Source organism: Leptinotarsa decemlineata, unplaced genomic scaffold, assembly GCF_025532065.1.
Source record: "Leptinotarsa decemlineata unplaced genomic scaffold, Ldec_3_MD MMD2_tig00026328_RagTag_RagTag, whole genome shotgun sequence".
NCBI classification, from domain to species: Eukaryota; Metazoa; Arthropoda; class Insecta; order Coleoptera; family Chrysomelidae; genus Leptinotarsa; species Leptinotarsa decemlineata.
This window is the reverse complement of record NW_027412688.1, coordinates 14,860,484-14,888,151: the sequence shown is the minus strand read 5'-3', so window position 1 is coordinate 14,888,151 and position 27,668 is coordinate 14,860,484. Positions and strand designations below refer to the sequence as shown.

General features: G+C 35.9%; 1 protein-coding gene and 1 long non-coding RNA gene across 4 annotated transcripts in view; both read left to right on the top strand.

The window, feature by feature from the left end:
• LOC111513218 (uncharacterized) overlaps positions 1-17,396 on the top strand; it is a 61,704-nt gene extending 44,308 nt beyond the window's left edge. For 2 of the 3 annotated variants that reach the window (XM_023169378.2, XM_023169377.2), the window contains exons 11-14: positions 6,136-6,385; positions 8,942-9,080; positions 9,136-9,302; positions 17,001-17,396. In XM_023169378.2, coding sequence (XP_023025146.2) covers positions 6,136-6,385; positions 8,942-9,080; positions 9,136-9,302; positions 17,001-17,080 — 636 coding nt within the window. In that variant the 3' untranslated portion in view covers positions 17,081-17,396. The remainder of the gene's footprint in view (positions 1-6,135; positions 6,386-8,941; positions 9,081-9,135; positions 9,303-17,000) is intronic. The other variant, XM_023169379.2, reaches the window with a different exon arrangement.
• A 37-nt stretch (positions 17,397-17,433) lies between these two features.
• Positions 17,434-26,729, top strand: LOC141485654 (uncharacterized). The gene is made up of 3 exons (XR_012467333.1): positions 17,434-18,964; positions 23,415-23,577; positions 26,259-26,729. It is a non-coding gene; the product is annotated as an uncharacterized lncRNA (long non-coding RNA).
• Positions 26,730-27,668: the final 939 nt, after the last annotated feature.

The window sequence follows — 27,668 nt, the reverse complement described above, 5'->3', positions numbered from 1 at the left end:
CCCATTGTTTATCTTCAAACGAATCACTATCAGAAATTATCGAAAACTTTCACGACATAATTACCCGCCAATTTATATTCATGAAATCACTGATGTGTCTCTTAAAGTGAAAGTGTATCCAGTTTAATATAAATAGAGATATAAATGGTAAAACTCATGTTGAGGTGTTTCTGAGCAGTACTTGTTTTGGAATTAAAGATCTAGCAAATACCTGGTTTACTTCAAATAATCTAAAACGTAGCAATAAATAGACTTGAAATATTCTTATATCCTCAAATAGTAATGTTGATGATTATGTAAGTTGTTTAAGTCACATAGGGAGTATTATCTATAAAGTGTCTAGTGCTCTGTTTGTTGTCGGACAACCGGGAAATGCCGTGGGTTCAGTTGCATTAATGAATTGCATATTACTTACTGTAATTTTACTCTGTAATTTCCTAAAGTATTTTGATTTGATGTCTCTCTATAATCTCTGTATTTTCAAGCTTCAGGAAAAAGCTGTGTTGGAGATCCATAAAAATGTCAAGTCAAAAGCATTCTTCAGATCTAGTAACAAGAGTCCACATAATCTGTCCAAGTCCACTTTCATTTCAAAATTGGTTTCCACATCTAAAACTACCGACTCATTGTTGCATAACTTGACGAAGTCAAGTAAATACTTGTCAAGTAAATACTTCCATAATCTTTCCCAAGAATTTTTAACAAGATTATTAAAGTGGAAATTTTACTGGAAATTTCTATGTTACCTTTTTTTTACTACTTTTATATAACAATAAATTGCTATCGAATTAAGAAACATATCAATTTGAAATTGCGAATTCAGTTAATACTAATCTGGTGATGCTTACCAAAAAAAAACAACGGTTCCGTGGTGGTCTGTTGTAAAGCAAAACTTCAACATCGACTGCCCAACTGCCGAATGAAAAATATTTTTCCCTACAAGACAACTGTAGTGTTCAGAAAGGGTAATCAAACAGAGCTCAACTCCCAATTACACACTTTATTCACACTCAAGTTCATATGTCAATGCCCAGCACAATACTCGTTCCCTTTAAGATATAAAAAGTATGAATATGTTTTCTGTAGTAATAAAAACAACGTAGTACCTACCGGAAGGGTTTATAAAATTAGTTCCCTAGACATTACACACTCCTCCCCTTATTTGGTGTTTATATGAACATGTAAAAAAAATATATTTTCATATTTATGAGAACGACAAAGAAAAAATCAATATTTTAATCTATCAGGAGCTTTTCTTATTCTTGTAGGACGATTTATTGGAGAATTCACAATATCAGATGGTTGTAAGTGAGGGTTACAGTTAACCGATTCAGAATGTTCATTTTCAGTGGATTTTTGTACTGACAGATTCAAATCAGTGGAAAATTGCAAATCATTGTTATTTTCTACACTAGCATTTATAGTTTCACTTAATTTATCTTTTTGATCATAGCGTTTTCCAAAGTAATCTGAATTTAAAACAAAATCGTTATCACTGCAATACCTCATTTGATTGAAATGTCTTTTCCAATAAAAATCAGTTTTGCATACCTTAACAAGACACACATTTTTTCCTAAAAACTTTTCTATTTGCGCCTTACACCAACGCGATTTTACAGTCCTATAATCCCTAACATACACAATCTGATCTATATAAAAATTATTTTGTCTGTTTCCCCTGTAAAATTTTTTATTTGATTCTTGAGCAGCAACCAAATTATTTTTCACTTCGGTGTGATTTTTGATAACTGAATTACTTTGTATTGGCATGATTAAATCCAATCGACTTATTAGAGACCTTCCTAAAAATAATTTGGCTGGTGTTTCACCAGAAGAACAGTGAGGAGTGTTCCGATAATTTAATAAAAACTTACATAATGATAAATTTACATTTTTCAGTTGATTTTCAGATATTTCTTTAAGTAAGAATTGCTTTACTGTCTTTACTGAATTTTCAGCTGCCCCATTTGAAGCAGGGTTGTATGGAGGTGTAGTTACATGGTTAATTCCATTTGATTGCATAAATATCTGAAATTCATCCGAAATTAACTGAGGTCCGTTATCGGATACCAACATCACGGGTAAACCAAAACGGCTAAAAAGTTCTCGTAGTTTTTCAATAGTGGCCTCGGAAGTAATCGAACTCATCTGGAATACTTCCAGCCATTTTGAGAAAGCATCCGTTACAACTAAAAAATATTTCTGACTCAAGGGACCAACGAAATCAATATGAATACGCTGCCATACTCCACTGGGTACTGGCCAAGGTTTTAATGATGTTTTTTCCGGAGCACTACGAATTTTCTGACACTCGGAACAACCTTTTACTAACCTTTCTATATCTTTGTTCAATGTAGGCCACCAAACGTATGACCTCGCCAGCGATTTCGTTTTTACAATTCCCAGATGACTGCTATGTAGCTCTTTTAGAATAACTTCCTGCAATGAGGAAGGAACAATCACCCTGTGACCCCAAAGCAGAATATTTTCATCTGAATCTATTTCATTTCTTCTCCTGAAATAAGCTTTAATATGATCATTTGAATTTGAAGGCCAACCCTCATTTACATAACTCAATATATCCCTCAGTACCGGATCCAAAATGGTTTCCTGCTTCATTTTGATAATATCAATAGGTAAAGATGAACAACTAGATAAATAATTTAAGGTTACATGGGAACCTTCAAATTCAAGTAAATCATCTTCACACGAAAAAGTTTTTTCTTTAAAATCTTGAGTATCACCCACAGGTAGGCTTGACAAAAAATCAGCAATATTTTCAGAAGTATTCACGTATTTTATAGTGAAGTCAAATCCACTTAAAAAGTATGCATATCTTTGTAAACGATTCGCTGCCATGATAGGAATTCCATTTTTAGGCCCAAAAATACTAACTAGAGGTCTGTTATCACTGAATAAGGTAAAATGCCTACCATACAAAAATTGATAAAAACGTTTAACTCCGAAAACAATTGCTAAGGCCTCCTTATCTAATTGAGAATAACGTTTTTCAGCTTCTGTTACCGTTCTAGATGCGAAACATACCGGTCTCATTACGCCATCTCTACACCGTTGTGACAACACTTCCCCTAAACCGTAATTACTACTATCCACGCTGAAGATTGTTTCATTTGAAGCATCGAAATGAATCAGAAAAGTATCAGATAGCAAAACATTTTTAATTTTTTCAAATGCTTCTTGACATTTTGAGTCCCAATACCAAGAAATATCTCTTTTCAGTAGTTTGTACAGGGGGTTCACTATATCCGGCATATTTGGTATGAACCGATTGTAGTAAGTAATCATTCCTAAAAATGATTTTAATTGCGTTATACCACTTGGTATAGGCATTTGTTCGATAGCTTTTAGTTTCTCAGGAGATTTATGAACTCCTGCTTTATCGAGCAACAATCCTAAGTAAGAAACACTAGTCTCAAAAAATTTGCATTTTTTCTTTTTCAATGTTAACCCACAGTCTTGTAAAATTTTAAAAACTTTTTCCAAATTTGCTAAATGTTTTTCATCATTAGATCCTGTTATTATAATATCATCTAGAAAACATCCTACGCCCGGTATATTTATAAATAATTGTTCCATAATGCCCTGAAACTGCGCTGGAGCTGATGATATACCATATGGTAAGGAATTATAAACAAATAAACCTTTATGTGTTGAAATTGTTGTATATTTACGTGAATCCACATGAAGAGGTATCTGTTGATACGCATGCGCCAAATCGATTTTTGAAAATTTTTCACCTCCACTCAATTTTGACAATAAATCGTCTATCCTTGGTATTGGATACTTGTCCACCACCAAAAATGGATTTACTGTGACTTTGTAGTCACCACAAATTCGAACTGAATTATCACGTTTCAAAATTGGAACAATTGGGGTGCCAAATTCACTATAATCAACTGGTGAAATAATTTTGTTTTGTAATAATCTCTCAATCTCCTCATCAACTTTATTTTTTAACGAAAAAGGCAAAGGGCGTGGCTTGCAAAATTTTGGAATGGCATTTGGCTTTAATGTTAATTTTAACTGAAATTTATTAAAGCATCCTGGAGTGTCAGAAAAAACTGCTTTAAATTTATTCATAAAATACTCAACATTTGTTTTTTCTCCCAAATATTTAACTTCTTGAAAACTCATATTAAATGTATGAATGAAATTTCTCCCAAGCAGTGGAGATCCCTTTGTATCAACAACACAAAATTCTAGAAACTGTTGATTGTAATTAAAGGTAACTTGAAGTGTAATTAAACCCACAGGAAAAACCTTATCCCCTGAAAAGTTTATCAAAGTCATGTTTGTATCCGACAGCGGAAAATCCATAAAATGTTTCCTATAAATACTAAGTGGTAAAATCGAAATGGCAGCTCCCGAATCAAGTTCCATTTTTAGTGAAATATCATATAAAAATATATCAATAACAATAGGTCTATCTGATTCCTGTCCTAAACAAAGCACCGGCGAACTTTCATCTTGTATCTCTACTGGTACAGTTAAAGATTCCGATAAAAAATTTACTCGCTGTCCTTGTTTGTTACAGACAGAATTCAAATGACCCTTTATCGAACATTTATTACAAATGTACTCACGAAACGGGCACTTATTTGCATAGTGACCCTTACCACACCGAAAACACTTTACATTTCTTTCGTTTGCACTTCCTCCACCTTCTTTTCTCCCTCTGAAGCAACCTGGAGATGCTGATGCCTGAGATTGAGAAGAGTGACTGCCTCTACCATGTTTTATTTGTGCTGGGGCTCGCCGCTTTGACATCCAATTTATATCGGCTTCCCTCGGCTCCTGCTTCATTTCACTTTCACATTCAATAATTCCCGTTAATGCCGACTCTTCGATTATAGCGATAATTAACGCTTCAGCATAGGTTACGTCTTTTTTTTCAGAAAACAGTTTATTTCTCACTTTTCCTGGGTTATACCGGTTATAAACTTATCGCACAATTTCGTATCAAACGATGTGTCAAACTCACAATTCATGGCTAGTTTATTCAACCTTGACGACCACTTTTGTGCACTCTCCGATTTTAATTTGGCTGCAGCGTAAAAATTAAATCGTTCCACGAAAACAACACTTTTTTTCGTGTAGTACTCATCCAGTTTTTTTACCAAGTTTTTTAAGTCTGTATTTTCTGGATTGTCCGGAACACACAAAGTTTGTAGCAAGGTATATGCATTTTGATGCAAACTATTTAAAAGAATTGCGCGTTTTACCAAACAGAGGTAATCGCATTTGCAATAAAAAACTGATTTAACCTCTTATAATGAATTGACCATTCATTTATTTCAGGGTTAAACTCCAACTGTATTCCCATAGTAGCCATGTTTCTTCTGAAAAAAAACTTACTGTTTTTTTTTGCAACAACACTGACTTGAATGACGGCACTTCCAATTATCCTCGTCGCCAACTTTTTGTAGTGTTCAGAAAGGGTAATCAAACAGAGCTCAACTCCCAATTACACACTTTATTCACACTCAAGTTCATATGTCAATGCCCAGCACAATACTCGTTCCCTTTAAGATATAAAAAGTATGAATATGTTTTCTGTAGTAATAAAAACAACGTAGTACGTAGTTTATAAAATTAGTTCCCTAGACATTACAACAACTATCCCAAAAACGGTCAATTTGAAACAAGGCATCAACACTGACTGCCGCGGTGACCCTTGTTTATTTTCAATAAGCAAAGTGTGTTTTCTGTTGATTCCATTGATAGCGTCTCCATGTTTACTTTTACTCAGGCTTATCCCTTGAGAACGAAAACTTGAAATTCCTAAACTATTTTTTATTTTCTATCACCACTATTCAAAACTAAGTACAAGATACAGAATGTATCATTATTATCGTATATCATTTTTATCCCATTTTCATACTTTTTTGTTCTCTTATAAGAAGACGTGATACTTTCAATCATCAGTTGATTACACCATAAATGATGTTATGATCAACAAAGTTTGAGTCTGAATTTGCGAAGGATATTGGGTTGCTTAACAGAGATCAGTAATCAATATCATGTAAATAATCACGTAAGTTATCATGAATATTGTTATGCATATTACCTATTTCAATTAACATATTTCCTATTATAATTTTTTATTATTTTCAGAATGAGAATCCAGGTACCTCTACGGCGACTACAAGGTCAATTGCAGAAGAAGATTTATCGGATCCTGTTAGTCGAGCCGAATTAGATTTAGCTCTCTATATGCTACATCAAAGGGATGTTCGCTGTGAAGAGCTTATGGTTGAATTAGCACTAATTTTAGAAGAAAGAGATACTCTGCAGTTGAGATTGTCTAATGCTTTGAGAGAAAACGAAGAAACCAGACGCAAAATTGCGAAAGGTGAATTAACAGGTAATTTGATTATCAAGGATTAGACTTAGAGTAAAATAATTTAATAAAAAAAACTTATAGGACCAAACTATTCAGATGAGCAAATAAGAAAGCCAAGTAAATGAGTTTAAAATTGAATATGAATATGAATCACCATAACAGATGAAAAATGAAAACCTATTCGCAAAGAAACAAATTGTTAGAGGTTTGAAAAATAAAAATATTTGAATTCAAAACTTGAGTGAATAATTAATCAAATGAGACTTATAGAACTGAAGAAATGAATTTTTTATGATATTAAGGAAGTATATACGAGAATGAATGTCGTAAACACTAAAGAAATAAAAAACAAAACCCAATTTACAAATTATGTGCTGAAATAGAACTAAGAGTCAAGGTAGAGAAAGCACAAAAAATTATGCTCCAGCATGTGAAGGTGGAACTCAATAGACCTCAAAGTTTAGTTACTTGGAAATGGAAATTCCCTAATCGAATAATTCCTAAATTTCACACAATTTATACTAATTGGTAAAATAATCTGACGGAGGCATGTTCCAAACTGCTCAAGAAATACCATGATGGTTGTACTGGAGGATATATTTGCAGTAAACAAAACTTTAACAAGGATGCAATCTCTGTAATCTATGTTGAGAAAACCTCAAGTCAAGACAAAACCGTTGAAAAATTGACATAATTCCATATAACTGATCGGCAATACGATGAAAATTAGGTTAGATAAATAAAAATCAATAGCAATAAGCTACAAGGAGGGTTATGCAGTCAGGCTTTACTTGCTATTACTTTACTGTTGAAAATGTCTAATCCAATTGTAACTGAAGTTGATCTGGAAACAACATAGAAACAGTAAAAAGAAAGACATGATATACAGTGTGTAACATAAGTACGGTAAATTATTCGAATAAAGTATTCCTAAGATATTTTTAAGAAAAAAATCGATATAAACTTGTGTCCGGAAATGCATTGTTTCAGAGATATGGGGTGTTGAAATTGAAATTTTTTGTTCGTTTTTTAAAAATAACTCTTGCAAAAAATAAGTAATTTGCACGAAATTTGGTACCCGGAGTGATTTTGACGTGGGAAATCATAATTTTGTATTGGTTTTCATGTTACACCCAGAGGACGCTGTGTACACTGTCATTATTCATTTCAAATTGCCTTAACTTTTTTGACAGCAAAATTTTGGTACTTTTCATGAATAAACGTAATTCCCACACTTTTTCGAAGTAAAAAAGGTACAATTCCTACACAACGCTAGAGGTAATCGTTTTCGAGATGTGTACCTTTTTTACTATACTACAATGGCTGTCGATTTCAAATCGATTATTCTTTTTAACAATGGTTTTTATATTTAAAATAACCAAAAGTCTCCAACCAACATATTTTAATGAATTTTTGGTTTTTAATAATCAAATACATGAACATGAGACAAGATCTTATAATAATTTTCATATATATAGAACCAACACTGGTGGCGGAACTAAAAACTTATTCTACAAGGGACTACGAGAATTTAACAATTTACCAAATGCCATTAAAGAGGAAAATACTGTAAGAGGGTTTAAAAGTAAATTATTGGAATACCTAGAGCGTTAGTTAGTTGGAAAATATGTATATTATATATAGTTACTATATCAATATTGGTTTTCAACATTGGGTATTATAAATTGTATATTTTTTATTATTATCTTTTTATTTAGTTTATCTTCATTATTGTTATTATCTATATACATATTTGAATTTTATTAATATTTTTGGCACTGGAAATTTAAATTATTAATTAGTTATTATGTCTTGTAAGATTAGGATGTATCCTATAATAATAAAGATTACATTTACCTTGAAAGAAAAAGGTATGGGAATTAGGGTTTTCAAAAAAAGTACTACACGTTTCCTGTCAAAAAAGTTAGGTCAATTTGAGATAAATAATGACAGGGTACGCAGCGCCCTTTAGATGTTACATGAAAATGAATACGAAATTAGAATATTCAAAGTCAAAAAAACCCCGGGTACCAAATTTCGCGGAAATAACTATTTTTGCAAAAATTATTTTAAAAAAACGAACAAAAAAATTCAATTTTAATACCCTGAATCTCCGAAACAAACTATTTCCGGACACAACTTTATATAGACTTATTATTATGAGTTTTTAAATTTTCCTATCGATAATTCTGATATGTAAATCTATTAACCATGCATTTATGTTATGTGTTTGTTCATGTTATATGTAATTGACTAGTCTGATAAGTTTTAATACTGTACTGCACTGTGTAAAGCTTCATGGATGAATAAAAATTATCTATCTATCTTTCTTAAAATTGTGTCAGGAATATGTCACTTGAATATTTTAACGTACTTATGTTACACCCTGTATAGACTCTACCCTTGACAACATATGCAATATGCATCCATGGTCTGGTGACAGAGACGCCTTGCTTGTATTGTTTCTCGTTTGAAATTTACAGTAGACTCTTTTGAAATTTGTACTCATTGTGTTATAGATTTACAAAAATATTGTGTCATACTAAGAAAAAGTATTTTGAACATATAATTCCACAGGTACTGAAGAAACTTCATCATCCAATCTGGACCCAACCACCTTGCAGAGTATTCCATCAGCTGCATCCTTGAAACATTCCGATCAGGAGTTGTCTTCTGAAGTTCAAGAAATTCCTAGTAATCAAGACCTCGCGAACAAGTTAGTACATTTCTGTGATTTATCATCTTAACATTAAATTATATATTTTTTTTAGATTACTGGAGCTCAAGAGAGTTGGTTATAAAAAAGATAAAACGTTTGTCGATGAACAGCAGCTGCGCAGGTATCAACAGATGTCGATAATGCAGCAGCACATCAATGAAGCTTCAAAGTTGCCGCCGGAAGCACAAGCCAAACTGGTAGATGCTAGTTATACACTGTGTAAGTAGAATAATTTTATATTTTGAATTTCTAATAATCATTATGGAAGTAATTTCAATAAGCGAGTACTTTGAGTAGGTAGGGGGTAATTCCAAAATGGTCGGGTTTATTGTGATTCACATCTATTCAAACTCCACCAAACCGTCAACTAGGTAAGCAACCCAATGGTTTGGAAAGTAGGCACCTGTGACACATTTCAATAAAGCACCCACCAGCTCTGATCCTCTCAGGTAACTAACCTACAGCCATCCAAGTCATAATGTGGATCATCTTCAGGAATATCCTCTATGACAGTCATAATGGCATACTAAAGAGATTGTTGTCAGATCTTCATGGTTAAAAATTTTCACCTTGAAAATCGCAGTAACCTTTCCACATGAAATCTTACAATACATTAGATTCAGTCATAAAGGGCTTTTTGCCTTTGGTTTGGAAAAATCATCATTTGAGCATAGGAGAAGTTTGTTTACTCTCCTGACGCAGATACTTGCAGATGCTCTTGGTGCTCAAGAATTTGGTGCAAGACAGATTCATAAGATAACATGTCCTTGAGGAGGTGAAAATTCACTTCATGGCTGCACCACCTATGTTTGTATCAGGTTCAAGAGTTAGAGAACTAAGAAGCTCTTGCTTTCGATCTGATGTTACAGGTAGGACAGTTGAGATCGTTTAACTTCATGATACATAAAGGATTTCATGAGTAGCTAAGGAAAGAACAAGGTTTTCTATAACGAGAGGGCGTCTGGTATCTCGAACCATTACCTCCCAGCAGAGGTATTTAATTTCAAAATGTATTTCAGTTTTTATGTTTCTACCTTATATTTCACTCTGATTTGATATATACAACATTTAGTCTATAGATAGATAGATATTTGTTTTCACTTTCTTGCCACTTCTACATTGATCAAGTAGGCCAGCTACATAAATAAAAAATATATGCCAGCCTTTTTGAAAAGTGTTGCTCATCGGATCCATATCATATGACAGACTTGAAACCAGTTATGCGGCACCACTATATGGGTTATAAAGGAAGACGGAAGGCGTGCCCTGCAGATTGCATCTAATAGATTAGACAGTTTGCATGAAAGCATGTAAAGTGAATGTAAGACATTTGCCTTATTGCCTCTTCAGCACCAATCTGGGCAACATTACAAGATGAAGCACCCTCAATTCATTCATAAAATTATGACTTTATGTCACAAATGAGTTAAATCTACTCATGCCGTCGATGACAGTACGTAATGATTTACATATTTGATTTAATCCCAGCCATAGCAATCTTGTTTAAATTGAAAGGGGTATATTTTTAGGAGAGATTGATTTTTGAGAAAGGAAGGTTTTGGTAAAAAAATCGTGAAGCCAAAACCGTTCTTTCCCAAAAATTAATTTCTCCTTAAAATATACCCCTTCCAATTTAAATAAATACTCATTAAATAAATCAAAAAATATTCAATAGTTTTTTTTTAGTAATATGAAATTTTCGGTGGTTCGTTATAATCAACCTTATTTATTTTGTTTTGTATTATTTTCTTTGGTTTTCAATATAGCATCTGTAGAAGTTCTGCAAAATGAAATCAGGAATAGGAAATAGGAATAAAAAAAGTTTTACAACTCGAATAAAATACTGATAATGGGAGAAATTTGCTTTCTTAATGTATGTGTATGTTTATACCCCTTAAAATTTTCCTACATACCTAAAAATAGAAGAATGTTCAATATTGTCAGTATTCAATTTGGAAAGAATCTTTTGATTGAAAGCCAAATTTTTATTCAGCTTTATCATTGACAACAGTTTCTTTTGCAAGCCTAAATCAAAACTGGCGTGCAAAATTTGATAAAAATAAATTCCATTGTTCAATTGATCTACAAAATTCAAAAACTTTGCTCTGTATACAAACATTCATGGATATATGTCACTCTACTTTTTCTGATCGATACTTCTTGACATGTTCCCCATCTAGCCCGCTGTAAGCGGGCGTGCAAGGCGTGCACTGCACGCGGGCGACAGTTCCAAGGAGGCGGCAAATTGAGCGACTCATCACTTAATATTCAAAGTCATTGTCCTATCAAATAGCCACTCCGTCTACTGCTTAAGAAACGTCATCGCATAGAAAAATTTCACGACCTGCGCGGCACGCGTATTGGCAACCGTTAAGACTAAGATGCAATACCAAACATCGTTTGGCTATCTTCTAGCCAAAATTTGTTCCATCATCACTTTAGAGCAGAGGTTCTCAAACTGATTTTGTCTACCGCCCACTTCGAGAATTAATTATTTTCTAGCGCCCCTCAAATTTTTTGACTTTACTACATCTTAAGAATCACAATCGCAGTCATTATTTTAATAACTAAATTATGTGTGTCATGTGAAAATAAGACTTTCTGATGAGGATAATGTAAAACACCATTTTGTAATATTAGGAAAACTTTTATTCATGTTATTAAAACAAACATTTCAATTTGAATTTTAAAACTAATTTAATGTGAAGGATGAATTTGATGATTTTTAACAAGGTTGTTAATATCAGGCTCGAATTTACTCAAAAACTGCCGTAAGTCACCGCGTTCGCTAATTTGCAACCGATTTCTCTTTTTAGTTAGCAACGTTGCCACAGCACTAGACTATCAAAAATCGTTGAACGATGGACCACAATCCAGGATACAATTGCGGAATTGGCTTTTGTAGCCAAAATTCATGGTATCCATTCTTGAATTTTATTTTTATTTCCTCGTTCGTTATCAGTTCTATGAGTTCTTCCAGCTGGGGTGATCCTGCTGTGTTGACATTTGAAAAAGGATCCAACACCCAGTCCGTTATTTCCATTTTAAAAATTTCCTGGAATCGTACTGCGAAATCACTGTGGAGGTTCTCCAAATGTTGGCAGTAAACAAGCAAGTCGTCGTTATTGAAGCATACTGCTGACAAATCAGGGAAATTGCGAAACTCACGTCTGCCGATATTATTCTTGTATAAGAGCAATTTGGCTACAAAAGCAGCAATGACATTTTTTGTCTTAATCAAATTCAAGTTGTCACCTTGAAGTTGGAGATTGACATCATTAAATAATTTATACAGGTCTGTCAAGTACGCAATATCATTCTTTGAAGTGATAAGATTGTCGTGCAATTCTTTGTGTTCCATGAACTCTATTACAGAGTCAAATAGATTGTAAAATGGAGTCAGACAGTTACCTCTTGATAACCAATGCACTTCTGTGTGCAACACAAAGCTGATTGAATAATCTGTCATTTAATGAGCTGTTTCGGATTTTATTGACTGCTTTGATGATATATTGCAGTGATTGAGAGAGGCGCTCACTCAAATTTCTGTCAACCAAATGTTGCCTATGAATGACGCAAGATACAGCGAGCACATCTAGAATTTTATTTTTTAAGTACGCTATGAAGCCTTTGTGATGTCCTGTCATAGCCGGAGCGCCATCCGTAGCAGCTAATATAATATTCTTCGGTGGAATTTCTTTCTCATCACCAAATTTTTCCAGTGTATTATATATGGTTTCGTCTTTTGTATCCGTCTGTAAATTTCTGGCAAATAGTAGTATCTTGATATATTTTCTCATTTTTAATAAAGCTCACGTATGACAACAACAATGTTTCATTGTTGTGTATTTAGAAACTTGTGTTTCTAACAACTCAACCATGCCACACAGTCCCCTACGGCTCTGAGGAATGATTGATTTTCTACAGCCCTCTACGACTCTAAAGAATGATTCTCCACAGCCCCCTACGACCCCCGACGACCTGATAGACTAGAGCTTCGGAAAGGATACATTGAAATATGTCCCGTGGGGTCCAATAAAATCATTGCTTCATTGGTTGGTAAAGTGGACTCATCTAACTGAATTGAGAATTTAGAAGTCTTCAGATGATTGCACAATGACTCCTCAATGTTTTCAGTCATCTCATCAATTCGTCTTTGCACGGAACTATTGCTCAAAGGAATTTTTCGGATAATATCTGCCTCTGGTTTATGGAGCACAGTAGTTATTACTCCTTTTATTGCCGGGTAAAATTAAATCATCTCCAATAGTGTGAGGTTTACCTGTTTGAGGAATTAACAAGGAGATATTGTAGGAAGCTCGGAGTCCGTTGCCGTCTTGCTTAGAAGCCGATGAAAAAAGTTTTGACACAGTTGACTGAGCTGAGTGATTCTTTTCCAGTTCTTGAAAATAAGTCACACTTTTGTCTTTTTTATCTGACTGCATTTTATTCAAATGATATTGTAGCCTTAAGGGTTTCATCGCTTCATTCGAAAATGTTTTTTGAAAAAGAAGGCACATAGGCGAAGATGGATTTGTGGGATTTTCAATAAACCCATGTTTTATATATTCCGCGCTATACTGCCGTTTCTTCTTTTTTGCTTCGAACATAATTTTGTCTTCAAAAATGCCGAAGTAAAGAATCAAGTATTAAAAACTTGCTAATGACATCACTCACAGTATTCACCATCGCATGTACAGCACTTTACCTAGCTAGTCGCTAACTGAATTCACTTGTTAAGCCACTTGAACTGAAATTATTTTTATTTATGGTGCTGAAGATAGGTGTGCTCATATGACAGCCCGGGTTTTAAATGAAAGGCATGCAGCATGTTCTAGACCTTATTCAAAAATTTGAAGAGACCGGTTCTGTGTGCAACAAAGCAGTAAAGTAGCCGAGAGTTCGTACGGAAGCCGCACATATTGAGATTTTAGGCCAATTCGCCGTTGAGCCTACTACTTCAATTTCGAAAGTCGCTAAGTTAGTAAATATTTCAGTTCGTTCTATACACAAAGTTTTGAAACTAAACAAGTTCTTTCCTTACAAAATGAGTATTCTTCAGCAACTCAGTGAGGATGACTATGATAGGAGAATTGAATTTTGTAAAATAATGACTGCGAAAATTCAAAATGACCCGAATTTAATAAAAAATATTTGCTTCAGTGATGAATCAACTTTTTTTCTTAATGGCTTTGTAAATAAGCATAACTGTAAATACTGAAATGAAAATCCACACTTGTTTCGAGAGGATCATACGCAATATCCACAAAAAATAAACGTCTGGGCTGGATTTCTGGGAAACGAAATAATTGGCCCTATTTTTATTAAAGGAAATTTAACTGGTCAATTGTATTTAAACTTATTGGAAAATGTAATCGATCCACTCATAACACAGTCCTTAGAACGCCTTGTTGATGAAGACAACCCGCTCTTGGATGAACAAAATTTACAGCATGCATGTCCGACATGCATGCTCGATCGACGGTATCCTGACAAATGGAATGGCCGGCGAGATCTCCGGATTTAACGCCATTGGATTTCTTTCTCTGGGGTTATTTGAAAACAATGGTATACAAAACTCCCCGGCAAAACATTCAGGATCTAAGATACAGGATTACTGGCACATGCAGACAAATTAATAACGAAACATTTACAAAAGTCCGACAGGAATTCGAGAATAGATTGTACTTTTGCTTAGCTACCAATGGTGAATATTTTGAACACCTAAGGTACATTTATTTAATTGCAATAGCTATTTTTTTATTTTTTATTATAATTAATTTTCTTTTTGCCCTATTTTAGGAGAACGAATCAACCAATTTCAGTTTTCTAAAAGGGGTAGAGTGAGGATTTTTAAGATCTTTGAAATGATGTGTTACAAGATAAGTGGAGAACTAAAAGTATTGGTCTAGCATGCTACAGAATAAGCTTTATGATAGTCACTTTGGATGAATGAAAAATGACCTACACAATGGATCACCCTTCATGCGTTTTTCTCCAGGGTTACTATTCACTTTTGATAAACTAAAAACGATGAGATGAGCTTTTGACTCTTAGCTATAAGATATCAAAGACGTATTCAGAAAACACTTTATTGTAAGATTTTCACTAAACAGTTTTACAAAAACGCAACATGTGTTTCGCCATACAATGGCGTCTTCGGGCGTGTCTTTACTAACTATATTCTACATTTTCAACGCTTGATATACCTAATTTTACAATAAAAAGTACCTACATTTCAAGTACCTAAGTTGTGATGAATTAAATTACCTGAGATTATGTCCCAGTTTCCACATTTGAAAAAATATTTAGTAACGGGGAATTTTTCAATTCTAATTGATCATTCAGTAAATTACCCGAATTCTTGAATCTATTGATTTCTAAACATTCTAGAAGATTAAGTTTCAAACTTTTCTCTTCTAAATGTAATACGTCGTATTTATGTTTAAACTTATAACCTTCTGCTGAAAGGTGGTTTGCAAATGTGGAATTGGTCTTTTCATTTACAAAACTGCGTCTATTCTCTTTAATTCTTTGGAAAAAGTTCTCCCTGTTTGGTCAATATACAGTTTAAGGCAAGAGCCACAAGTCAGCTTATATCTAGCGTAGAATAAATCTAAAACAAGCACTTTTCCCAGTCACCAGAACTGCAATACTCTTCTTGATGCGCGTTTCACTAACCAAGTTGGCGTATCTAACAGGACACACTTTCCGCTACACATCAATGATTTTGGGTAGAAATTTGAGGAGAGTTTTCTCGTGAAAGCTCCCGCAAATTTTAACAGAGTGCGATACATATTTGTTACTGTTCATAGTTATCATGCCACACTTTATTATTTCCAGACATTCGAAAACATCCAAAAATCTAGTGTCATGTACCGATGATGTTTAGTCTGACCAATATATTTTCTGTCATATTTAGTTCATATATTCCCGACTTCTCATTTTCCAACATCTTATCTTTAGGGTTACCTAACATTTGTTGAAGTGAGAAGAAGTTTCGATGGCTACTTTCACGTTCAACTTTCTGAAAATACGATCTAATCAGGTAGTGTATCTTGGTTTTTACGAAAGGACAATGCACTTTGACTCGTAGATTCTCTCAAAATTTATATTTCCTGATTAAGTTTTCTACAATATTTGAAGAATATCCTTTGATTTCAGCCTTGTCCCTAATAACATTTTTCTTAATATCGTACCTGAAGGGAAACGTAACAAGCCTATGAGAGAAAGTTTTGACTTGGCGTGGTGTGAGTAATCAGGAATATATTTAAACGTATCGATATTCTTCCTGTAAACATTAAATTCTAGACCCCAATTAATTCTAATCACTAAGACATCCAAAAATGGTAACGCTTCGTTGACATATGTGAACTCAATATATGGAGTTCTGTTATTAAGAGTTGAAACGAAGTCTTCTACCTTTGATTCATTTGTATGAAGAATCGTAAATACATCGTCTACATATCGGATCCACGTCAGTGGAAAGTAATCTTACTCATCTTTTGCTTCCAATTCAAATCTGCTTGTGAACAGATTAGCAATGAAGGGGAAGAGTGGGTTTCCCATTGTTTGAAGAAGCAGTTGTTGAACTGGAAGCAATTCTGTTCCATGCAGATTTTTATTAATTCATGTACTTTTTGATTACTCCTCAACTGAGACCGTTGATCCTGAAAACATTTCTCGCGAATTTCTACCCGAAATCATTGATGTGTGTAAGAAGGTAAAAGTGTGTCCTGTTATATATAAATTGGGAGGATTAGGAATTAATTTTCTTCATCTCCTGAAGACTCCAACTTGGTTGACGAGGAGATGGTGATTGAGAAAAGTGCTTGTTTTGGAAAATAAGATAATGTTTTACCAGTATTCTACAATCAGTGAGAAAATTTTCGATAAATTAATCTTTTCCTTTTTCAGCTCGAGATGTCCAAAGTCCTTCCAAAGTTCTGCTCAACTGGCTCTGGGGCAAAAGCACACCTAAAGTAAATGAGTCATAGCAGTTACCTACAAGATGTATGAAATTCACAAAGTGAAATGTGCCTATTAAATTTAATAAGTTACTCTATACCTTGTAGGGCTTTTCTAAAGTGTACCTTTCTTGTATATGTTTCGGTCAGCTTTATGATTTGTAAAAGAAACTAACTTCATAAGAAATTTATTTCTTTATTTCAAAGAGGCAAATAATATATTTTATATTATTTAGTGTGATATGTTGTTTTAATATGTAGGGCCCAATATGTACAGTTATCTAAATTGCATTTATTAATTGTTGTAAAAAGTGAAACAAAGTTATTAAATACCTTTTTAGAAATATTTTTGAGTTTTTTTCAAACACGTAGTGGCAGTACGAATAGTTCCAAAGCTGAATATGTCTTTAATTTTAGCACTCTTTAGTTACCTCACCTAGCTGAGCTTAGAGGTTATATAAATGCTATATTTTCTACTTCAAGAAAACTCAATAGAAATATATTCCACCCCTCTTCATAAGTGAATATTGCAAGTAGGTGGTAAGAGGCCCTAAGACTCAACAGTCTCTCAATACTATAAGGGTTTTTGAATCGAGTCCTAGAATGCTGAGAATACTGGTTAAGTTAATCAGATTTCTCAGGGAATGGTCAGTGAGATGATGTTTCTGTTAGTCTGTTTATCAATCTCAGATCTTTTACAAAAACGTAGAAGCTTGTCAGCTTTTTTTACTTTAGGCCAGTCAGCCTTTTTGCTGGATTTTTATCCAAGTACTTTCCTCCAGCTATGGATACTTTCCATTTAGAGGACACCTGAAGAAAATAGGGCCGGGTAACACAGATTTAGCTGCAAGCAAATGTGAATATGATGCACTGAAACTCGTAAGGCAAGAAATTTATAGACAATCTAAATTAAGTCCAAAAGAATATGACCAATATTAATCAAAGTACAAAATAATATAGCAACAAGATTGTTAGAATGAGTGCAAGTCAGGCGTCTTCCAAACAGCAAGACTTTTCAGTTTCTCAATACTATAAGATCAATTGTACACAACACTCATTTACTCGAGTTCCAAAATACTGAGAATTATTCCGGAATTATATGAGGTGCAATTCCTAGATATCAGAGGGTTTTAGTCACTTAGTAAATCTAATAAAAACACATTTCCCAAATACTAGAACTGGAGCACAATCTATCGATGCACGTTTCGCAGACCAAGTTAGCATCATCAGTTGACTAAAACACATTTGTCACAGCATTTTATGTACATCTGAATGAACCAATACCTTCGTTAATGAGATAAATCAAATGAATTCTCAGTACTAATTTTTATGTCCATTTATTATTATACCGTAATTATACCTAAATAGTACCTTCTCAATTCTGTCTGTCTGTCCATTTGAAATCTGTTTTTCCATTAATCGGCTGTCGCCCTCATACGAACGACAACTCTCAGAAGTTGAGAAACTTGTGCGAGCTAAGGACTAACGAGGTCTCACCTTTTAACGTGTGATTCCTAACACGGTTGCATAATCATCCCCGCTTCAACCAGAAAATATTGAAAGTCGTTTGAGGAAATATGAAATAGAAAACTGTATATCAGTAAGTACTCCAATATAAAAGAATTTGAAATTAGAGAAAATTGCTGAAATTAGTCTGAAACTTACAAAACGTACAGGGAACCCATTGGTAGTCTTATGTTCATTATGTTAACTGCGTGTCCAGATATCTGTTTTGCAGTGAATTATTTATATTGTGACGTTAGCTGTCAAACTGACAATCACAAATTTTTTCGCTGCGAATAAATTGTTATTTTCCCAGTGTTTCTGGTTGATGATCAGCCATAAAACCAGTGGTTATCTCTCGTAATAGTGTAGTGCGTTGGTTATTGTGTGCAAGTACCCTCCGGACTTCTGGTGAGTATGTTCTGATTTATCATTTTGCGAGACTGTTCATCATATCGATCGCCCTTGGGATTATACAGGGAGTGAGTTATTAGTAGCAGTATGGAGGAACTGCTCGACAGCTTGATGGCCAGGGATAGGGGTGAAGTAATTACCCTTAAGGGGTTATTACTTGATCGCCTAGGCCTGAGCCCATCAGAGTTGTTAAAGGGCAAACCCGGGGCGGTAGTTCGGACGCCCTCTGACCACCCATCAGGGGTCAAAGAGCTTCTTGAGCGTCCGCCACGGAGAGTATCCCTCATAGATACTTCTGACTATGCCACTCCCTCTGCACAGCCTGTTTCAATACAAGTAGATGAAAACAAGCCGCAAGAACCGGCTAACAAAAAGAGACGATTTCCAGAGGAGTTTCCTCCACTCCCGACTAAACCAGCCGTCCCGGCTAATAAAAGCACCGGCACGAAACCCAAAAGGGTAGTCAGAAAAACAAAGCTTCGTGACGAAGCCAAAAATAGCACTTCCGAGTCGGAACTTTCCACTACTGAATCCTCCGTAGACGGAGAAGGTGAAATGTCTGTCGATGAAATCGAAAACAAGTCAGACATTACCAGTGACGACCATTCAGGGTGGCTCTAGACAGCCACAACAAAATCAAAATCAGGTTGGAAACCAAAACATTCAGGGAAATGTCTCTCCCATCCCTCCGCGATCTGAGGCGCCACAAAACGTCAAAAAATCACGCGTCCCCCCAATTGTCGTTCGTCAGAACGACAAGTGGGTCAAATTTACGAATTTAGCTACCCTACACAAAATTTAGCTATACAAAAGCGGTGAACTTGGCTGACGGTATTAAGGTCCAGCCTTCCACTATCGAGGACTACAGGAAAATGTCCAAACTTCTGGTGGGGGAAAAATCCCCCACCACACGTACACCCTTCCTGAAGACAGACAAATTAGAGCTGTCTTCAGAGGAATACCAGAACATTTGGAAACCGCTGACATCGAGGATGCGTTGATGAAGAAGGGTTTTCAACCAACATCTGTCTCCAGGATGATGCGTGGGGATCGCCCACTTCCTCTGGTTTTGGTTCAAGTGAGCCAAAACCAGAAACATATATACGATGAACGAGAGCTTCTTAACGTTAAAGTTAAGGTTGAGCCCCAACATTAAAGGACACTGGTCGGGCAGTGTCACCGATGTTAGCGGTTTGGACACAGTCAGAGGAACTGCTTAGCCATCCCCATTTGTATTAAGTGCGCCGGCAGACACCTTTCAGGTGAATGCAAAAAACCAAGAGCCGAACCTCCGAAATGCAATAATTGCAAGGGGGTGCGTACTGCGAACTACCGGGGTTGTCCTGAGTTCCCCAAGGTTCGCAGGAGGACCAAGGTGGCCGCAAATGCCCCCCAAAATGCATCCACACCTGGGAGACGTCCTGCTGGGGCATCTAATACGCGCCCGGGGATGAGCTATGCAGGAGCGGCAAAGAGCGGCAACACCTCCGCTAAGCCGACTGCAGCATCCAACAGTCCTAGTTCGTTGAAAGTTAATGACATCTGCTCCGCTCTGGACCAGATGAAGAAACGATTCATCCAGTTCCCCGTACTTGAAAAAATGTTTACAGTGAACACCAATGTGATAACTGGAACCTGTTAATGGCTAGACAACTAACATTGCCTAGTTCTCTTAAGGTTGTATTTTGGAATGCCAATAACATATCCAATAAAAAACTTGACTTCGAAAATTTCCTAATTGCGCAAAACATTGATGTCGCACTTGTGCAGGAAACCCACCTGCACAATGAACCTTTTGGCATCCCAAATTACCGTTTCTACCATAGAGAACGAGTTGGACATGCTGGAGGAGGAGTTGGCATTTTTGTCAAACGTAATCTTCCTCACGTACGATTCGGCATTGACTCGGATCAGTTACACGGCACGGAAGCGTGGGCGTTGAACTCCAACTGAGAAGAGGTCGTCATAGACTAATCTCAGTTTACAACCCTCCGCGGAATCGTCTACTCCCAGAATCACTGGATGAACTGCTGTTGTCGACAGATACCCCCACAATTGCTGCTGGTGACTTCAACGCCAAGCACAATCTGTGGAGCAGAATCACCAATGCGAACGGCCGAGCGCTCCATGCACATGCTGACAGGCATGAGTATCGAATGATGGGTCCAGGTGAGCCTACGTTCTACCGTGGGGATAACAGACCTGACGTGCTTGATATCGCACTACTCAGGAACGTCTCCATGTCCTGCGAAGTGTACACTTTGTCGGAATTACACTCAGATCATAATCCAGTCATCCTGATGCTGGGTGATGATTCCCCTCCTCAGGACTATCGCATGAGATCATCCACGTTGGGAAGCCTTCAAGGCTCATCTAGTGGAGACACCTACAGACTGCGAGGCACTTCAAACTCTCAACGGTCTCGACGCGGCAGTGGCGGATTTTGAACTGTCTGTGAACAACGCTTTCCGCGCAGCCACAACCAGGACAGAGTGTCCTCTGCGAAACTATAATGAGTTTCCTCCCAGGATGAAGAATCTTATCCGGGAGAGGAACCGACTCAGACGAGTTTATCAGCGGACCCTCTATCCTGGGGACAAGGCTGCTGCTAGCAGGATGGCCAACCAAATTAAACAGGCCATCATTGACTATAGAAACGAGAGGTGGAGTGAGTGTTTGGAATCTCTTGAACCTGGGGATGATGAGCTATGGCGAGTCACCCGCAGGCTCGAGAAGAGGAAAACTGCTCCCTCCTCTCTTCATGGACAGCGCGGCATCTGCTACTCCCCCGCCGAGAAGGCGTTGGTCTTTGCAGATACAATGGAAAATCAGTTCCAACTTAACGTTGATCCGGATGATGATATTGACCGTGATATCCGGCTGGAACAGCGAGTTTAGCGTATCCTCAGGGAGAATGATGACGATGTGGTCCGTCCAGCTTCAGAGGAAGAACTGAGGGGGTACATTAGAGCCTCCAAACCCAAGAAGGTTCCGGAAATTGATTCAATCAACAATAGGTTGCTGAAGCAGCTTCCGGAGAACTTTATCAGATATCTGTTGGACATCATAAACAGCTCAATCGCCCTCAGATACTTCCCCCGAAGTATCCCGCTGTTTCCCCAGAATCATCGTCCAATTAGTCTGCTTTGCTCAACGGCTAAGCTGGCTGAACGTGTTGTGCTACAAAGGCTAACTGAAGAAGTTGAAGACCGAAATGTTCTGCCTGATGAACAATTCGGTTTCAGGAGGGCAGACTCCACCGAGCTGCAGGCCTTGAGACTGGTCGAAAACTCCATCTCAGAGCTAAATAACAGGAAGACAGTCCATCTCGTCCTCCTGGACATTTCAAAAGCCTTCGACCGAATATGGCACGAAGGCTTATTACACAAAATGCTCGATTTCCACCTGCCTCGGAGCCTGATCCGGTGGATTAGGTCCTTTCTGAAGGGCAGATCATTTCAGGTCCGAGTTGAAGGAACCCTGTCTCCCGTCAGGGAAATCCAAGCTGGAGTGCCTCAAGGAGCTGTGATGTCTCCACTATTGTACAGCCTTTACGTGAGCGACCTTCCGAGGTTCGATCACGTGAATGTTTCCCTATACGCCGATGATACGGCTCTTCTCGCTTCTTCCATGGGACGGGGGTTGGCGGTTGTCTACATGCAACGTGCATTGGACGACCTCGAACGCTGGTACCTGGAATGGAAGATTCGGGTAAACCCAGGATAAACTCAGGCGATAGATTTGGGGAGGCGCAACGTTCCTCCAGATACAAGAGTCACGATTTCAGGTTCGTGCGGAATGAAGCCATCCGCAGAGATTTGAAGCTGTTAACCATACAGCAGTCCATTCAGTTGAGGAATCAGAGAGTTTTCGAGTCAGCGGAAACTCATGATAATCCATTAGTTAGGGAAGCTGTAGATTACACTATAGACGACCCCACTCGATTCAGAAGGCCCCGTCGCTCGGTTGAGTGAAGGCCCCACGACGTCTGTTAAAATGAACAGTTTGTTCATCAATACCCCAGTCAGAAAGGGGTACACAAGGCCAGAGCGGTATAGATGTCATTGACCTTTATGCCGTCACCAAAACACTCTAAGTTATGAACCACTCGTCCTCCTGACGAGAGACAGTTGAAAGGGTACGGGAAAAGATTCCAACCTGATTAAAATGAAGATGACATTCTGAGTGAATTATTTGAGTCTTTTTCAAGATTGTGTAGGAGAGGAACACTGGAAGCACCTGAAGAAAGTGTTGAGGTATCTGCGCGGAACTTCTGAACTGAAACTTTGTTACAGGCGACGAGAAAAGGGCCCAGTAATGATTGGTTTTGGTGATTCTAATTAGATAAATGACACCGATAGGAAATCAGTTTCCGGTTATTTATTCAAATCATTTGGAAATCTGATTTCTTGGACAACAAAGAAACAACTGTGGGTTTCACTTTCAGATGCTGAAGCTGAATAAGTACGTTGCTACTTATTGCAGTGCTGCATATTGATATAAAATATCACTACATCAGAGAAAAAGTAATTAGCAGAGAAATAGAGCTGAGATATGCAGAAGCTAACAGATACAAGAAGCAGATACACTGATGAAAGGACTGACAAGAGGTATGTTCTTCTTATTCAGGCGGGTGTTGGGGAATTAATTTGAGAACATCATTCATCAGTTTAGTTGATTTATACTTTTATTTATCAAGTTGTATGTAGTTGCTATTGTGTTCATATAAAAAAGAAAAACAGTTTAGTCAATAAGTGTGCAAAGTTAATATTTAATTAAATTTAGGTAATCATTTCCAAAAATAAGAACAGCCATTTAAACAGAGTGGTCTAGGTACTCTGCATAGTTTGAAAAGTAAATCTTGATACTGCATCCGTTTTTTCTCTTCTTTTCGGACGATATTCACTTCACTCGGATCAGAACACTCCTTGACGAATATTGCCTTACTTTGTAGGTCGAGGAGCACTGCATCTGGCACATTAGCTTATCTATATCTGTGCAATGAGCCTTTTTCCTGAGAATAGTACAGCAAACGTGTCACGAGAGGCAGCACTAGTAGTAGGGACAAACAATAAATTATTCACATGTAAAACAGTGTTATTTACATTATATTAATTTATTATTTAAAAATATAGATCTGATATATCAAATTATTTTGCGCTAGTATAATGCCAACAAAGCATTGCTGTTTTGCGAATTGTACATCGGATAATAGATATCCGGAAGAAAACGTGTTCTTTATACCATTCATAAAACCTCATAATAATGAGGTTAGATGTAAGAAATGGATACATGCTTCGAGGAGAGTGGGTTTAACAGTGCAAAAAATAAATAAATATTCATATGTATGCTCTAAACATGAAATGAATAGTAAATTTTTCATAGTTCATTACCATTGTTTAGAATGAGATATAACCTCAATCGTTTATTAAATTATATTCATTATATTTAATTAAATTTATTTCATTACCATCTATATTTGATTCATATTTCACTTGGAAATAAATCTGAAATTCATAATTATTTTAAATTTCTTTTATTACAGTTTGAATCTACCGCTACTCGTTTACTAGATAGAGTCTGTATACTAACCTGTCTAATAATTCACTTTTTTTCCAGTTACTTTTAAATTACGGCATGCAAGCCAACGTTTTAATGTTACAACATTGTTATCCTTCACAGTTGCAAATTTTAGTTTTGCTCCAGGAACATTTTCTTCTTTTAAAAACATTCTTTATCAATTGTACTTTATGTTTATATGAGGATTAGACAGTGTTTGTCCCTACCGAACTACTAGCGCTGTTAGTGAGTGATTTTTCGTACTTCAGGAAAAAGGTTCATTAGTAGTTCCAATGAATTAACGCCTTTCATTCTCTACAATAAATTCATAAGGCAATACCAGTGTTTCGTCATTGCCATAATAATGTATAATTCAGTAATAAATGGATATAGGCTGAGACTGAATATGTCGGACATATCAACAGCATATGCATTAGGGTCACAGGCGCTTCGGGGCAGGCTCTACATCTGGTGCATTTCAGTTTCCAAATAATGCGCACACAACCACATACCATGCAGGAGAGTGGTCTGAACTCCTGATGACTGAACTGCAACATTTTTCTGGATCTTCACGTAGAGTTGATTTCGGCTAATCTAGAATCCACTTGACTAATCCAAAAAAGTACAGTAGGATCGAAACAGCAAGCATCTTCCTGCCCTATAGCTCAGATGACCAGATCTGTTGAAATTTCTGCAGATAGGTACATGCCGTGGACAGTTCATTTCTGTAATTATCTCTTGAGAGTAGGGTTTTCCCACCCCAAGATAAGTATAGTCTCTCCGGCATCCAGATGATGTAGGAATCTTCCGTCTGTAAGTTGCACATCCTCTCCGTAATACCCTCATCATCCTCTTTTGAGATTTTGCACATTATCTGTTCCGAATTCCATTCCATATGTACTCGTCTACAAACCTCAAGGACCGATGAAAATCATTTTCAGCAGAGGCTTGCAGTTCATGATCATCCATATAAAATAAATCAGTGACCTCATAGAGCAACGAATATTGACAATAGTAAAATTCAAAAAAGAAGCCCTTCTTAAAGTGACCCTACAATTCACAGTTGTGATGGGATAGATAAAGTAGTAGAACAATTTCGCGAAGCAGTTATGTCCTATCTCAAAAACTGTCCTTTGAGGACTAATGGAGATGATCAAAACTACTTGATGGAACAAAATATTCAAAGGAAAGGAGTTATAATTATGTTACACAAAAAGTTGCAATGCGAAAAACCATGGACAAGTATCTGAAAAATAAACTCCACTGCGCCATAAAGCTAAAGCTTAGAGATAGTAAAACATATACAGCGTGAAAATATAGAAAGATTAAAAAAACCTTTTGGTTAAATTGAGAGTTATATTTTTAGGAGGGGTTGATTTTTGGGAAAGAAAGTATTTGGCTTTCCCACACATGTTAGTATTGATAGTACCTTTTTTAATCGTTCAAATGTTGGTTTCAAATTTTCAAACTTGAAAACACACATAAAATATGTATTGGTTCTACCGATGTATTGAATACGTCAGTAGAAATACAGACGTAACGTGACTTGGAATCTCTACACTTTTTATTTTTATTATTTTCTCTTTTCATTCCTTTAATTTTTATTTATTCAATTATTATATTTTTACTTGTAGGTTATTTCACTATCATTTCATTTCAGGTTTATTGTTGCTTAATATAATTGTTATTTTCAGCTATTCTTTTTTGATTATTCTTTTTTTACTTGTTTCAGGGATTTCAAATCATTTTATATAATAGACAATGGAAGTCCGAACTAGTGAAAAAGCTGTTTTTGAATAAGTGGAAATGATAAAAAATGTATAACTAATATAACAATCAAAATTTCAAAAAAAACTTGAATCACGGCTGGACTTGTGAAATATATTGAAGAGAAATGCAAGTAATTTTTAGAAATGAAATGAAATCCATCAAAACAAAACAATAAGAAGTATAAGGAACACATAAGTTAACCAAATGGTCTATTGAAACACACTTAAATGTCTTGCTATCAAAATGAAAACAGTCAGGGAAATTACAAACGGCGGAAATTCCAGGGAAGACAGCAAAATAAGGAAAGTTACAGACGATGGCAACTTATAAAAAAATACAAGAGACATGGCAGACTATTTCAATGATTTTTTTCTGATTGATTCGTCCGTTACTTGATGAAGATCCATAGTAATTTCATAAACTGCACCTCACGATTTGATCTTCATAAACTTTATTTTTAAAAAATATATCACGACATGTTTCACTATCACAGTAGCTTTTTCGTAGTGAATGACATACTGCAAGTTAATTCTATTGTATACTCTAATTTTTATATACCACAAGTAATCATGAGTGAGAGCTACCTACACTAAGGTACTTGTTTGATCATGATTACCTAAAACAGCTACTCAACTTTTATACCTGAGGTATATCCTCAAATTATGATTACCTATAGCATATTATATTAATTCTACATTAATAATAAAATGTTGGTTTCCTCAAAAACAAGTTCAGTAATTGTGATCTATTTGAATCCAATTGGTCATTCAGTAAAATGTTTTAATTTTTAAGTTTAATAATTTCCTTCGCTTTCAAATAATTAAGTTTCAAACCTTTATTTCCAATGTTATACCAGTTTGACCAATATATACCTTCAATATATACAAGTTCCACAATTTAATTCATATACTCCTGATTTCTCGAATCTGGATGTTTTATCTAAAGTATGTATTGGTCAAACTGGCAAAACATTCAGGAATCGCGTCCAAGAACATCGTATAAGCTTTGTAAATGAGAAAACAAGTTCAACATATATTACTGGAGTTACTATATTACTGAAGATGATCACCAAGTGATCATCTTCAAAGAGGAAGATTGAGTTTTAATCTTCCTCTTTGAAGATGATCACTTGGTGATCGAAACACGTGTCGAGGTGTTGAAAATAACGATTTGGTGTTGGGAAAAAACTCCAGTAATATTTATATAATAGAATTGATTTGCAGTATGCCATTCACTACGAAAAAGCTACGAAAAAGCTAGCGAAACATGTCGTGATATATTTTTTTTAAAATAAAGTTTGTGAAGATCAAATCGTAAGGTGTAGGTAATGAAAATCAATTATTTTTTTTCAGGAGTAGTACCTACAGAAACT